Source organism: Crassostrea angulata, chromosome 4, assembly GCF_025612915.1.
Source record: "Crassostrea angulata isolate pt1a10 chromosome 4, ASM2561291v2, whole genome shotgun sequence".
In the NCBI taxonomy this organism is placed as follows: domain Eukaryota; kingdom Metazoa; phylum Mollusca; class Bivalvia; order Ostreida; family Ostreidae; genus Magallana; species Magallana angulata.
The window spans coordinates 50,289,068-50,304,930 of record NC_069114.1 but is presented as its reverse complement, the minus strand read 5'-3'; the positions used below and the strand labels follow the sequence as shown (position 1 = coordinate 50,304,930).

Here is a 15,863-nt window from a genome sequence, read left to right as displayed (position 1 = left end):
AAACTTAGAGAAAATTACATAAATGTCTATTATTTATTTATTACAAGGATATCATACAATGCGGGCTTTCCAGTAGAGTTTTAAATATTTGATAGAGGACAGAAAATATTTTTAAGAAATTTAAAAATTTTGCCTAAAATTGGCAACTTTTTGTTTTGCAGGGAGAAGTTTCTCAATGGATTGTCAATGGATAGAAATTGTCACAAACCTCAAACACTGTGAATATTTGTCATCAGTGGTCAGCAGAGAACCAAAAATGATAAACTCTACACATTATAGACACACCAAATACACTGTCAGGATTCTTTACTTTGGAAGTCTTCTGTACATGGAGTTGGACACTGAAGCGATGATTAGAAGTAATTTGTCTGACAAATTTTAGTCTATCAGCACTGTTCAACAATAAGATTTCCTTCAATTTTAAGTTATGACCAATATCTTTGTCAACTATTCCAATTCTTTGTGGGGAGAAACTATTGTACCGGTAGATTGTACATGTACAATGACGAGATTTATCTTTGTGATATGATACATTAATGCCTCTAACTTTAAAAACTTGTTTATTGTGGTCACTTATGAACAATTGTTGTTGTTACCTCGTCAACAAGAAAATGATCAAATGAGTTTTCCCAACGATTTATCTGTACTTACACTCTGTGCCTTCCAGCAGTGCTGCATTCTGATTGGCTGCCTTAGTCAGGGTTCTTTTATGATTGGCTGCCTAGGTCAGGGCTGCTCTCTGATTGGCTGCCTTAATCATCTTGCCTTTCATGGTTCTGTGAACTCAATCACATTGTTACATCTTTGCTTGATGCATTTATCTTATATGTTCATAATGTTTATGTTAGAAATGATGAACAATTCTATATTACTTGTCATAGTTTTTATTCTTGAGCTCTATGTATCTATTATTTGTAATATGTGGGTACCTGTATTTTTAACTGTTGCAGGTTTTTTTTACACTGTACTAGTACTAGAATTCACAGCATTATAGTGACCAATATAGCAGCATGTCTTTGACCATTCTCTCTTGAAAGTTATTAACACTTAATCTTTTTTAACATTGTGATATTTTCAGATTATAGTCTTATACACATCTATTGGCTGATATTATGTAGCGTTTTATAAACTGGGTGTCAGTTGCTGCCAGGCGAAACTAATCTCAGATCAAGACATCCATCAGCCATTTTAAAACAGTACACTGTTAACTGACCAAGAACCATGTCAGACATATTCTTGAGGCTGTGTGATATTTGATGGAGTGTTGGTTCTGTGGGTTGTTTCCCCTGGTAGATGATATTGACCCCGTACAAGTTTCTGTGCAATCCTTGTAGTGTATGTGTATAAGTACGGGATATGGAATGTTTTACTAATGTTATATAAACTAATAAACTGCAACATATAAACTATTCTGTTGTTTTTATTGAACATAGGAAATAACATCATACCTCAAAAGCCAATTTTTTAAAATGCCATTCGTCCTTTGCATTTTTTGCTTTAGATGAAAACACACATTTTTGGGAATTTTTTTGGTCTTATTAGCAATTTCCAACGTAATATCTGCCACTTGAATGCTTTAAGGAGGCTCGATCATCAACAAATTAACCTTCAGGTCTCCCTTAAAAGTTTTGATATGTTTTTTTTTTTTAGCTATAAGCTATTGTTTAGAGGAGAAAAATCCCCCCAAATTTGAATATTTTTCTCTTTCTTTATACAAAGCTCTTCTTCAAACGGAGATTCACATATATGTAGTCTAAAAATGGCCAAGACCTTCCAGCCACCTTTGTGATGCTGTAGATTCGCATACATATAGTCTAAAAATAGCCAAGACCACCCAGCCCTGTTTTTGATGCTGTTTCTCAGGAGAACTCTTCAATCTCTTACTGGCTTACACCACACTCATACTGAAGTCGGTTTTGTTCAATGAATTTATTATGACTTGTGAGGTGCTTACACATGTAAACGATAGCAGACCAGTCTTGCTGTATGTAGTTACCTTATACATCGGAACACAATATTATTAACATTCAACAGTCACAGACAAGAGCACTGTACAAGTAACAATAAATTAACACAATCCTGTCCCACTCCATCAGATGTTAACAGTAATCAATGGAATCCACTGGTCACAGAAAGTAAATGACAAAATATGGCATTGCTTGTTTGAAAAAGTCACATGATGGTCATGTGATGGACCCAGGTCACATGGTGAAGTCTCGGGTGAAGTCGTACTCTATTGTTGGAATCACTGCCTGTACAAACTTCAAAAAAATCATCAGATAGCTGTATAAAGTCAAGGCAGAAATTGGCTAAATGTATGCTCCAGGTTTTGTCTCCCCAAATTGTTCTTCGTTTTAATATGATTGTAAATGCTTTTGCTGAAAATCTTTTAACTATACAATAATTATATAGACCAAGGACTTTTTAATTAGATACATATATATGGCAATCAAATTAAATAGCAATATTATTGATGATAAATCATGTAATTAAATAAGAACAACGTTTTCTTCCTTCAATAAAAATTGCACAATAAAAACCCTTAATATTAATGATAACATTGAGCTTACATTCTTCTAAGACCCCAGTCATTTTACAGAGCTAAGGATACAAGGTAAATATTAAATCTCCCATTCTCTACCCATCACATCCCCTCCCTCCAACCCATCACCATCAGTTAGTTTGGGATTCATATGAATCCCCCAAGATCGCCCCCTCTCTACGAATCACAAGCTCCCCTCCCAGCCCAGGTCAATCATCTCCATCCCTTCACTAGCTTAGGATACATATGAACCCCAAATTCTTCACTCACTACCACCATCACAGGAACCTCAAAATCACCCCCCCCCCTTATGAAGCCAAGGATACACATGAACACCAAGATCTCCTCCTCCCTCTGCAACCATCTGTATAATCTTCTTCATCACATCAGCATGTCTACAAAAATCAAAGCACTGAAATGCTGACAGGAATTCAAGCAACATACAAGTATCAGTGATCTTGATCAACTTGCCTGATGTTTATCATACTCTGTTTTTTAAGGTAAAAAAAAATCTTCGTCCTAAAACTGTGGACTTTCTCAATTGTCCACATCTTTGTATTTTGCTTGAAATCATTGTTAATGTGAACTGAAATTATTATAATAATTTTGTGTTGACCCCACTGACCTGCAGGGGTGGACCGATGCCAAAGGGGGCCCAGGGAGGTGAGGGTGGGCCTCCATGGTGACAGTTTTCTTGGCGTGGTCTTGACTAAAGTCTTCATACATCTGTTCTACAGTGAGGGGTTTACGGTTCTGGAATAATGAAAATAGAAACAATAAAACCAAGAATTAACTGTTGACAAAGTAGTTAACATAAAGAGCTTTCTTGTCTTGAAATGGCTGGAATATTCCCACATTGATACTATACGGTACATGAAATGGTAACTCAAACAACCCCAAAAATGCTAAACCTAGGGCCCACCTCATCATATCCAAACAGCCAGAGGCGCGGCGTCTGGTAGTACTTGTCGTATGTGATGTTGAGATCATAGGTCCGTGTTTGTAGAATCCCACTCTCTGTGGCCGCACTCTCCGAATCTTGTCGACCAAGGGTGGAGGGGTCTAAGGCAGCCTAAAAATACAGGAGTCAAAACTCATCAGTCAATTAGTCAAAACTCATCAGTCAATTAGCTAAATAAACCTCAGTTAACATTGGTAGTTTACATTGAGTCAAAAAACATAACTCTTATTACTTACAATGCCTATGTTTATTATCTCCCCCTTAAGGAAGCTCTTTTGTTAAAAAATGTTTGATTTTTATTGGATTAAATAAAGCACATGTCCTATCAAATATAATTTATAAAAGGTCCAGTTTACATATCATGAATACATCTTAGTGCATGTGTTGCCAAACTTGGCATGTACATGCAAGCACGCAAGCACTCAAGCATTTGAACCTGTAACTGACCTCAGGGTAGTAAGAATGGCTAACCATCCTTAACCTATAAAAATAGACATCCCGGAGAGAATAAAAAAAGTGTCGCACACATAGATAATAAAGAAGAGTGAGTGCAACAATTCAATTCATAATTGTTAATACATGTACTACATATTAAAGCATAGTTAAATTAAATCAGAACTGCGTACATCATCTTCCTCATCTAACATTCCACTCTGTTCAAACGCTTCCATGTCCATCGCTTCCTCATCATCATCGTCATCATCATCATCATCGTCACCCGATCTCTTTACTTCCTCAGATGATGATTTCCTATCCTTGCCCTGGAAATATTCAGTGAATGTGGGTTTTTTTATGCTTTATATTCATATGTTTCTGAACAAGAGGAACAAATCAAATGATGTTTTAACAATGATATAATGACCAAATCCTTTTTTTTTTGTTGCAAGCTTCAAAACATTTATAAATAATATTAGTTTCATCATTTTTTCCACATTGGTATAATTTTGGCCTTTTTTTAAGGAGACTTTTGTACAATACAAGTCTGCACTATTTGTAGTTCACGTGACTTTATGGAGGTTTACACAGACTTACCTTGCCATCCAAGGTCATTTCCTGTACAGCGTCCTGTAGTGATGTTGTACCAGGATCTGTCAAAGGAAAAACTCCACTAAGCTTCATCAACATGTCTACGTACAAAACTTTGTAAAGCAGTATTTCTGTATCTACTCCACTAAGTTTCATCAACATGTCTACATACAAAACTTGGTAAAGCAGTGTTTCTGTATCTACTTCACTGAGCTTCATCAACATGTCTATGTACAAAACTTTGTAAAGCAGTATTTCTGTATCTAGCTCAATCATTGATTAACAAACTTTATTTGCTCAATCTTATATTCTTCAATTTTTTCTGAAAATACATGTTTATTTTAAACTGAACTTTATTAATTCTACAATGATTGACAAACAAGTTCTACAACTTATATTTAGATCTCTTTTTGGCATAGATGTTAGCGTGCGAAGGTCATTAATGTGTGAGGATGTACAATAACCTGAAAACAAAAACTATGTGTCCAAGCAACTTCAAAACCCTTTCACTTAAAACCACAGCAGATCACTCGGATCAAACTCTGGGCACCCAGGTGAAAAGTATGTGAATTGTCCACAATTGAACACTTACCTGGGAAATGATGCGTATCTACCCATCCCCCATCTTCATCGTCTGCCTCTATCACTTTTTCTTGTTCCTCTTTATGACTGTCCACTTGTTTAACTCGTTTGTAACATGGCACTAAAATTTGAATGGTTCAAAATTTATATTAGAAGAAATGGCCAAGCACACCAACGAACAACAGGCAAAGGCACGAAAAGAACAGAAACAGTGTATCAAGCATATCGGTACATTTACTGGTACATGTAGTTTCAACGCTGTCACAACACATTATACATGTAGTACTCATAATGGTACCCTCAATATGCTATTTTCTCACTAAAGAAATCAGGCCTACGCTTAATAGAGTTATTACACTTCTTGCAGTTAAGTTATCATGCTTACACTCAATAAAAGTAATCATGATTATAGAAAAATCATGGTTAACCTTCTTAGTAAAAAATTTGATAAATCTTAGCTGATGGTCATTGAAGTAAATACTGGTATGCTTAACTTCATTTTGGAATCATGCTTTCATTAACTAGAACAATGCTTGCCTTACACCCACTTGAACAATGCTTACACCCACTAGAACAATGATTACATCCTCTAGAACAATGCTTACACCCACTAGAACAATGCTTACACCCACTAGAACAATGCTTACACCCACTAGAACAATGATTACATCCTCTAGAACAATGCTTACACCCACTAGAACAATGCTTACATCCTCTAGAACAATGCTTACACCCACTAGAACAATGCTTACACCCACTAGAGCAATGCTCACACCCATCATAGTTTGTTCCAAGATATTTATGCAGCACATCTGGACAATTTTTATTAGAGATACACACACTTGTGAAAGAAGTGTAATTGTAATCAATGGAAGGGAAAATATCCATGATCTTCATTGATGCAATTATCATTTTTAACTCAAAAAAATTCACAGGAGCGCAGACAGATTTCTTACATAGATTTATAAAGGGAGATGTTGACAACTTTTCTCAATTTGGAAGTCATTCGGAATACCTTGCACAATTTTTTGACGTTATTATCCAGGTACTTTCATCTCGCTTGCAATGAAAAATCCGTAGACTTTTCACTTAATAATGTATTCAAATCCGACAAGCTAGAGGGGGCATTCCAAAAAGGAAATCTTGGGATTTTTTCATACTACTGAATAAACATCGTTTGAAGCCTAAGGTATTTATAAATATCGAATAATTAAAGAAAATGTGCTGCATATATATCTGCGGACAGAGTAAAAAATCATGCTTACACCCACTAAAATCATGCTCCCTGTTGTGAAAGTGATCATGATCAGGCTTAATGTTCCTACAGAAAATGATCAATCAAGTTAAAAATCTAATGATCAGGTTTACCATTCCTAGTAATGAGGTATTGCTTCTCTTTGGGGAGGTAGGGCTTCACTTTGGACTCGTCACCGGTTGACCATTGCCAGGTGGGACAGTGGTGTACCAGGTGGTCCCCTGCTGCCACAAACTGAAAGTAGGTCACCAATGTCAATTACACCCAATCAAAAGTACTTGCCATTAATATTCCCATGAACATGATGAATTAAAGATACTCTTCTCCAAATGCTGCCTTGTTTTATACATTGTGAGGTAGATTTATGAAGAAAGAAACTGTGGTATTTAAAGTTAATATACACCATAAACTGGTATGTACAAATAAACCAGTTAAAAACGAAATCTGAATTTCATGAGCATTTTTGAACAAAGTAGATCATGTCAAGATTAAAACCTTAACTCTTTGAAATATATTTTCTAGATTTACCTCTTCTGGGGTTATTACTCCGGTCTCCTTGAATTTGGATTCCTAAAAAATAGTTTTCATTTCCCAATTAATAAAGTCAGGGTTAAAATTATTTTTTTTTCACTAGTTAATTGAGCCTTTTAATAGTTTTTTCTAGCTGATTAAAAAGGTTAATAGTCTTACTGAATCATAATAATGCAAATATATTCTATAGAGTAACTAGAGATTAACTAGCCTATATAATTTTTTTTAATTCCCAAAAAATATTTTGTCGTGAACCTCTTAGATGTTAGATTAGGCCTATAAAAAAATTGTGTGTTTAGGGTAACACTGATGAAAAAATTAGGTTAGATAGGTAGGGATTGTTTTTATTTTATCATATTTTTTTCTGCATGAATCCTAAGAATGCTTGTTTGTGTCATATTTAAAAACGGATTTTTTAATAGAAATAATATAAAATTCACAATCAGATAAACACAGACCCAACAAGATATCTGTGAGCCAATGCTCACTAGTGATACCCCCGCTCTGATGTGAATATGCAAAATAAGCAAAGTCGACATTTAGCAGAAAGCTGGCATCCGATTGGTACAGAAATATATCCCACAATATGGCATGCCTTAACAAACACTGTGTAAAAATTTCAAGCATCTCCAATAAATAGCTGCTGAGAAATCTTTGACGAAAATTTGTTTGAAAATTTTGGCAAAAAATAAACAAAGTCATTATTTAACAGGATGTTGACGTCCGATAGATACAAAAATATATCCCACGATATGGCATGCCTAAACAAATAGTGTGTTACAATTTCAAGCATCTGCGAAAAATAGCTGCTGAGAAATCTTTGACAAAAATTTGTTTGAAAATTTTGGCTAAAAATAAACAAAGTCGTCATTTAACAGGAAGATGACACCCGATTGGTACAGAAATATATCCCACGATATGGCATGCCTATACAAATATTGTGTAAAAATTTCAAGCATCTGCGATAAATAGTTGCTGAGAAATCTTTGACGAAAATTTGTTTGAAAATTTTGGTTAAAAAATAAGCAAAGTCGTCATTTAACAGGAAGTTGACGTCCGGTTGATACAAAAATACATCCCACAATATGGCATGCCTAAACAAATAGTGTGTTAAAATTTCAAGCATCTGCGATAAATAGCTGCTGAGAATTCTTTGACGGAAATTTGTTTGAAAATTTTGGCAAAAAATAAACGAAGTCGTCATTTAACAGGAAGTTGACGTTTGATTGGTACAAAAATACATCCCACGATATGTCGTCATTTAACAGGAAGTTGACGTTTGATTGGTACAAAAATACATCCCACGATATGGCATGCCTTAACAAACACTGTATTAAAATTTCAAGCATCTGCGATAAACAGTTGCTGAGAAATCTTTGACGAAAATTTGTTTGAAAATTTTGGTTAAAAAATAAGCAAAGTCGTCATTTAACAGGAAGTTGACGTCCGATTGGTACAAAAATATATCCCACGATATGGCATGCCTTAACAAACACTGTGTTAAAATTTCAAGCATCTGCGATAAATAGTTGCTGAGATAAATGCGACAGAAATTTTTGTTACGGACGGACAGACAGACGGACAGACAGACAGACAGACGGACGGACAGACGGACGGACAGACAGACACACAAGGGTAAAACAGTATACCCCCTCTCCTTCGGAGCGGGGCTATAAAAATGGTAGGATAGGGGCATTTTTGTAGGTAAGGTCGGGTTACACTAAACACACAACTGTTTTTTTTAAGGCCTTAGGAAAGATGGGGTATTTGAGTAATACCCTGATACCAGAGAAATAGTTATTTATGTCTGTGGTAATACCACTTCAACGTCATTAAATAATCATAGAGATGCGTTTGTGTTTTGAGTCATTCATATACAATGTAAAGTGCTGAAAGAGTGTATAATGGTTTGAGACATGGACCAGTTTGAGTGACACAAGAGCTGTCATCATCGGATCACGAGACTACGCGTCAACTTGTCAAACGCTTCTATCAGCAGTAGGTGCCATTAACGCACAATTTGTGGAACAATACCTACTTTCAATACAGGTGTGAATTTCTCAGCGACGTTAAGGGCTGTTCCTTTTACAGCATTGATCACATTCTGCATTTTTCAACAATAATATAAACACTCCACAAGGAACCTCCTACTAAACCGGAAAACAAACAGCATTTAAAACTTCGCGACAGAAGAGTTCCGTACTTGAAAGAAGCGGTGCGGATCAAATTGAAAAAGTATAGATTCTTTGATTTTAGAAAGTTGTAGTCTTATCATTTACTCCAATCGTCTTTGTCCATAGTCATTACATATGGGCAGTTAAAAGTGTTTTATAACATATTGTATCCGCTCGACACTCTATGACATATATATAAATAATACACGTGCATAATATATATATATATATATATATATATATATATATATATATATATATATATATATATATATATATATATATATATATATATATATATATATATATATATATATATATATATATATGCGCCATAGAATGTAGAGCGGATACGATGCCACTGTGCCTGAACATATTTTTATTGTACAAAATTACAATTGGGATTGGGCACAAGTTAAAAAATTTAGACTACCCTCTTCTGATATATGATAAAGTACAAATAATGTTAACACAACAAGTAAGGTCAACAGATCATATGACAGTTACTGAGTATACATATATTTTTAATGGTGTACAATCACCAACTAAAGCCTTTTGTTTCTTTAATAAAACGATAAATTAAAGGAAATAAATGTGTTGTTTTCGCTGACACTGATATTGCACTGATGTCGCCCCAAAGTAGGACATACATGTAGGTATTATTAATATTAAAATTTACAATATTGAAAATTTCAATAAGCAGAACAATTCTGGCCTCTTTATATTTTTAACAAGTGAAAAAATAATGGTAGGGTTCTTCGAGCTTACCACAACGACAGAGTGGACTAATAATATTACTACGAAATAGATCACTATTTAGAACACAGTTATTACGAAGTCTAGAATAATTAATATTAAAAAATCTTTCACCATAAGTAAAAAAAAAATCAGGATTTGTTTTACCTATGATATCTGATTTATGACAGAAAAATGTTTATTTTTCTTTAAAAATCCGAATGGAGTCACTTTCACGGACATCCCGCATTGAAAGCTCATTCCATTCGTTAACAGCGGGAACAAATGAAGATTTATACAATATTATTGTAAACAACATTTTGATAAACTATAGTTTTGTGAATTTCTTATAAATAATTGGATGCATTAAAAAACACGTTTATTTGGGAAAATGTCCATTAATTGGGTAAAAGGTTTTTATCAATTTTATACATGGTTTTCAGCCTGGACATTTTCCTTCTACTATATATCGTTTCCCACCCTGTTTCGAAATAAAGAGATTCCATGGAAGCAAAAATAGGTAATCATGTGACAATTCTTGCTGCATTCAATTTATCGAATTTGTTCTGAACTTTCGGAATCAGTGAAAGAGCACCCGTCCCATAAGAGATGCATATTCTAACTATTTATATTCTCAACCGTACTGGTTTATTGTATGAACAAGATCAACTAATCTGTATTGGAATCCATTATCTACTGATCAATTCTTTATTTTTTATTTTTTGATGAGTACCTGCAAAAGATATTATCATTAAGATTTATATGTATTTTGCATATTTACTTTTTTCAGTATAAATCCAGCCAACAATCTCCATTGTTGAACAAAATAAAAACCAAAAACAAAATAAATCGATGAAACATCATTTAATGTTTTCTTATTTCTCATGATAACATTTTTGTCGTCACTTCAGAAGCCATCCACTGAATGTAGACTCGTACAATCCAGGGTTACTGATAATAGTCCCCCTCAGTGAATTCGTTGGATGTGTCCTTATATAGACGATGTCTCCTTTCGTGATGTTGATCACAACACAACCGCTAGAGCTGTGGTCCTCACTACTTTTATTACTATCCGATCGTCTCCCGCCCTTTCTTGAGGAGTTCACCATTAGTTCCGATGTTACGTCACCCTTGTAGCAACTGTAAATATTCCAGTTGAAGACGTAGGTTCCGCTGACTGGAGCCGTGAAAACCCCACTGTGTCGGTTGTAGAAACCACCAACATTGGTGATTACAGTGCGAAATATCAACGTCTGTAGTTTACTTGGAGATTTCATGGAGTTACTAAGATAAGCGTAAAATGCAATGACATGATCTACAAAAAATAAAAATAAAAAAATAATTTAAAAAAAATTGCATTTCATGAGAATGATGAAGTCTGACCAAAGCTATAAATGTATCATTTTTTTAACTATGTGCGAAGCTGGACGACATCTTACCTGGATACGACCTGCTCCTGAGTTCTCTCTTTTGTTTTGACCCCAGAGAAATTGGTCCTTGACCCCTAACCGTGGTGTTATGGATGACGTAATCAGGTACTGGTTTATTAATCTTTTCCTTACTCATTCCCGAAAAACGTCCGGAATATATGCTTTTCTCATCTGTCGTCGGTGTTTTGATTTCTAGGTCTGCAATGATTTTGACAAGATTTTGTACGGTTTTCTCCAACTCTTTTTGTCGAGAGTAAGAGGTTTTCGTCTTGTTCTCTAAAGTTGAGATCTTGCTGCTAAGATGCTGTTGGTCCAGTGTAGCTTTTAGTTGTAACTTGGTGATTTTTACCTCTTGCTCGTGAATTCTTTTAAACAGCTGTCGAAGGACAGGATCAGATGCGTCAATTCCTGGACTCAAAGAAACAACTCCATTCACCAAAAAAAGACACAAGAAAAATTCAAAATAAGCCAGATTTCTCATGTTGAGTTTTCACAACTTCGATAATGTGAACATATGGTAGAACTCTCTTTCAGTTTATCGATGCATCACTTGTTAAGAGATTTATATGTTTATGGTGCATTATATAATATCAAAAAATGTGACATATGTGAAATAGATATCCATGTCAATTTACTTGATAGTGTTAATGTCTCATGTTGATTTCAGAATTTATGTTTGTAGTAATTGCACAGCTGTCAGTGAAAATAAAAAGTCTAGATTGTTCAAATTGTACGATTGATATTTGAGAAGCTTTATATGGAGAGTGCATTTGTATACAGACAATTGATACATGACAATGCAGGAGCTGATAAAACTAAACACTAGAAAATCTTCATCATGCAATTTGTAAAAGACATGTTTAAGATGAAGAAGTATTGAATAACAAATAATATCATTACATGACGTACATCTATTTTTTATGATTAAAAGAAAACCACTCAAATCGCGAGTAAAATGTACTGCAGCGAAAAGCAAACCACTATCTTTCATTGAAGTAAGCGAACATGTATTATTACCATGTATTCAAACTTTGTAACGTGCAGATCATTTGTTTGTTTGTTTGTTTGTTTGTTTGTTTGGTTTTTTTTTTTTTTGGGGGGGGGGGGGGTGATATATCCTCAGAGGTCCATGAGTCGTCACCCTAAGACTGTCTGCCACCTTAATCACTTAATGAAAATTGTGACGCTAAATTATTAATAACATACCTAAAGTACATCTATTTCTTCGTAAAACTTTACACTGTATTCATTATACCTTTTTTGATAAATAAATAAGTGAGCAGTCAAAGCACCAATGAAGCGGAGACGGTCATTTTGAAACCTGGTCCTAGAGTCGTGACGTCAGATGTAAACAAAACTATGAGGCCAAAGCAATCTTAACATTAGTTTAGAATGGACAATAGTACTAACAATAACCAATTGCACAATACAGCAAATTATGAAAATAAATTAAAAATATTTAATAACAAATTGAACAATATGATAAACAGTAACACAATAACACCGGATTTTTTTTAAAAACTGTAGTCTCTGGGTCAAGTTTTGCAAAACTCTATCTCTGAGAGTAGCATCTGGCACTTTGAATATTCTTGATGCCTTTTTCACTGAAATTTTATGTTCCTTAACCATTTTGTATGCATTCGTGAAATTTGTTGGGGAATACAATCTGTTATTGTTTCTTTTAGGAAACGGGATTAACCTATCAATAACACAAACCAAACTTCAAATGCTACAAGAAACTTTACTTCTCGTAACTTAAAATTTTCTTTGTTTGGCCATGAACATTTAAATCAGATCACATGACCTTCATTGACTGGATGTCAAGAAAGGAGACAACCGCTTATTCTTAAATTTTAGGTTTAGACGTGTATTTGGCCATTCTCATCAGAAACTTTATTTGGGAATAAGAAATCTTAGCAAATAGTTGAAGATAATAAATGAAATAAAAAATGTTACCTGTTTTGATCGCATTATCGACTGCTATAGAGTTAGAAGTGACGTCACATATCGTGGTAATTTTTTTTTATACGGAATGCGTAGCCTAGAACCAAATCTCACGAAATACGCGAAGAAAACGCGAAGAAAACAAAAGGGACACGACTCTAGGACCGTAACGAATTTAGGACCTCCGACGATATATCTCAATATAAGTGATTGCTGATCAAGCATGGTTAATGAGCGCTTGCCTCATAAAAAATGAAAATTTATTTTAACAAAAGGTATTAACAAATGATTAGTGGGTATCCGACGATGAGTTACAAACCGAATATCAAATTAACATCATTGAGCCTGCGAACACGTTCATTCTATTTATATGACCTGTCACGTGATTTGCATTACTTAACCTACATCATTCAATAAAATAACACATCTTAAAATAAATGATAACAATGGAAAAATAAGTGTGGTTAAATATTTGATTAAAATCTCTGAAGATTCTGTGCATACGTATATCGTCCGATTTCATAAAGTTTGAGGGCTTAGACAAAGCCAAAAGAATTTTGAAACTAAAACGTAATCATATGTAAGATGTCAATGTTTTGAAATAAAACTTTGTGAAATTAAAACACCCATAATTTGATACATATAACGATGAATTCGTTGTTCTATATAATGTTTTGTCCAACGTCAATTTCACTATCTCATATCGATTTTTCTCCAAACTACTGTTCAATACAAAAAAGTAAAAGAATGTAAAAACACACTGAAATGAAAACTTATCTAACGAATTTTGGTCCTCTTTTGTATTGATCTTAACCAGACATATGACGTATACTTAAAGACATAATCTTATTGATATTCTATATCATAGTAAAAAAGGTAATTTTGAAATTTCGAGGGAATAATTAAAGAGTTGCGTATTGATATAATATATTTATGTAGATATCATATCCATATTCTATTTTGATAGGTAAATGTTTAGGTTCTATCTTCAGAGATTGTGGACTTAACATCCAACTTAGTAACCAATAAAATGTCTCCTTTAGCAGTGGTACATAACGGCAATCAATTTTGCTATCCTCTCAATAAAAAATTAAGAACACAGACAACTTTATTTATTTTACAACGGTTGATTAACAATTTCTACAATTTATTTAAGAAATAAACATCAATTTAAAAAGTTTTTAGTCTTAAAAAAATAAACAATTATATTGAATGAAATTTACTAAAGAAATTAGCATTTGGAATTGTCATTTTTTCTTTTAATATTTTTTGACTGTCACTTCAAAAGCCATCCACTGAATGAAGACATGTACGATGTAAGGTCACTAAGTATGAATCCAGTTGAGGAACTTGTTGGGTGTGTCCTTATGAATACGATGTCTCTTTGGCTGATCTCAACGACCACACAACCGCTAGAGCTATGGTCTTCTCTCACAGTATGACTATCAGATCGTGTACCTCCCTTTTTATCTGAATTTACCATCAGTTCTGTTACAATATTTCCGTTGAAACTACTGTAGATATTCCAGTTGAAGACGTAAACCCCGCTGACTGGAACCGTGAAAACCCCGTCATGGCGGTTGTAGGAACTTCCAACGTTAGTTATTACTGAATCAAATATCAATGTGTGGTGCAAACCAAGTGAACCTTCTGCTTTACCGAGATAAGCATAAAATGCGACGACATGTGCTGCAGTATAAGACATATTTAACAAATCAAATAACGGATGAAGTATTAAACAATGCAATCAATCGTTTGATGTGTTGCAACGTTTAACAATGTATAACGATGGAAGACAACTTACTGGGATACACCCCTCCATTAAGAATTCTCTTCTGCTTTGATTTTGCAATAGCTGACTGATCTCCGCTAACATCGGTTTTATGGAAGGCATATGCAACCGGTTCTGAGATCGAATTTTCTTGTTCGTGTTTTCCATGAGAATGTTCGTCATTCAAATTTTTGGTCTGTGTTCTGATTTCTAGTTCTTTGATAATTTTGTCCATATTTTCTATCGTTTTCTCTAATGTCTTTTGTTTATAATCCGAGTACTTCAGCATTTCTTCTAACCTCAGAACTTTACCGACGAGTTCTTTATGATCCAATTTCGTATTTGCTTCTATTGCGGAGATCTTTTCATCTTGTTCGTGGAATTTCCTCATGAGAACTTGGAGGAAAGAATCAGATACGTTTTCATCCCCCAGACTCAAACAGACACCCACTTCCACAAAAAGAAGACAACAGAACAATCCAACATGATTTAGGTTCCCCATAGCTGTCTAATATTGACAACGTTATATGAGATAAATTGACCTGCCTGTGTCTATTATGCTAAACTGATAAGAACATTTGTATAAATCTGCAATTTGAAAATGGCATTGCAAAATCATTTTTGGAAATCATAGGAATCGTCGAAAGTAGTGACCAGATTGTAAGAATCCGAATTACAAAAGAAGTCTTACTAGGGCATTTTCTTAAATTTACAGTATTTTGTCTATCATTGAAGTCACAGACCTAAAACTATATACAGTATATAATGTAAACGCACACTGCGTTTAAAGTAACTTTTGACAAATATATAATGGTGTCCGATTTGTCCTACATGAAAACAATGACAATAACAAACTGTCAACCATCTCAAACATCCAAAAAACGAAAACACATTCAAAGCAGAGCAACATCC

At 34.3% G+C, this 15,863-nt stretch overlaps 4 protein-coding genes across 15 annotated transcripts in view; 1 reads left to right on the top strand and 3 right to left on the bottom strand.

Moving 5' to 3' along the window:
* LOC128181377 (myoferlin-like) overlaps positions 1–1,409 on the top strand; it is a 47,773-nt gene extending 46,364 nt beyond the window's left edge. For all 12 annotated transcript variants that reach the window (XM_052849756.1, XM_052849760.1, XM_052849757.1 and 9 more), the window contains one exon: positions 162–1,409. In XM_052849756.1, coding sequence (XP_052705716.1) covers positions 162–194 — 33 coding nt within the window. In that variant the 3' untranslated portion in view covers positions 195–1,409. The remainder of the gene's footprint in view (positions 1–161) is intronic.
* Positions 1,410–1,910: 501 nt separating this feature from the next.
* On the bottom strand, positions 1,911–9,084 carry LOC128182501 (ubiquitin-like-conjugating enzyme ATG3). Its single transcript, XM_052851141.1, has 10 exons — positions 8,936–9,084; positions 6,895–6,936; positions 6,480–6,600; positions 5,122–5,232; positions 4,536–4,591; positions 4,130–4,264; positions 3,465–3,614; positions 3,168–3,295; positions 2,869–2,937; positions 1,911–2,283 (listed from the first exon to the last, which is right to left on the bottom strand). The coding sequence occupies exons 1-10, from the start codon at positions 9,005–9,007 to the stop codon at positions 2,202–2,204; spliced, it is 966 nt and encodes a 321-aa protein (XP_052707101.1). The 5' UTR covers positions 9,008–9,084; the 3' UTR covers positions 1,911–2,201.
* A 1,571-nt stretch (positions 9,085–10,655) lies between these two features.
* Positions 10,656–11,752, bottom strand: LOC128182439 (uncharacterized). The gene is made up of 2 exons (XM_052851063.1): positions 11,246–11,752; positions 10,656–11,121 (listed from the first exon to the last, which is right to left on the bottom strand). The coding sequence occupies exons 1-2, from the start codon at positions 11,715–11,717 to the stop codon at positions 10,709–10,711; spliced, it is 885 nt and encodes a 294-aa protein (XP_052707023.1). The 5' UTR covers positions 11,718–11,752; the 3' UTR covers positions 10,656–10,708.
* Positions 11,753–14,456: 2,704 nt separating this feature from the next.
* LOC128179883 (uncharacterized) lies at positions 14,457–15,453 on the bottom strand. The gene is made up of 2 exons (XM_052847569.1): positions 14,985–15,453; positions 14,457–14,869 (listed from the first exon to the last, which is right to left on the bottom strand). Exons 1-2 carry the CDS (start codon positions 15,451–15,453, stop codon positions 14,457–14,459), a joined length of 882 nt encoding a protein of 293 aa, XP_052703529.1.
* Positions 15,454–15,863: the final 410 nt, after the last annotated feature.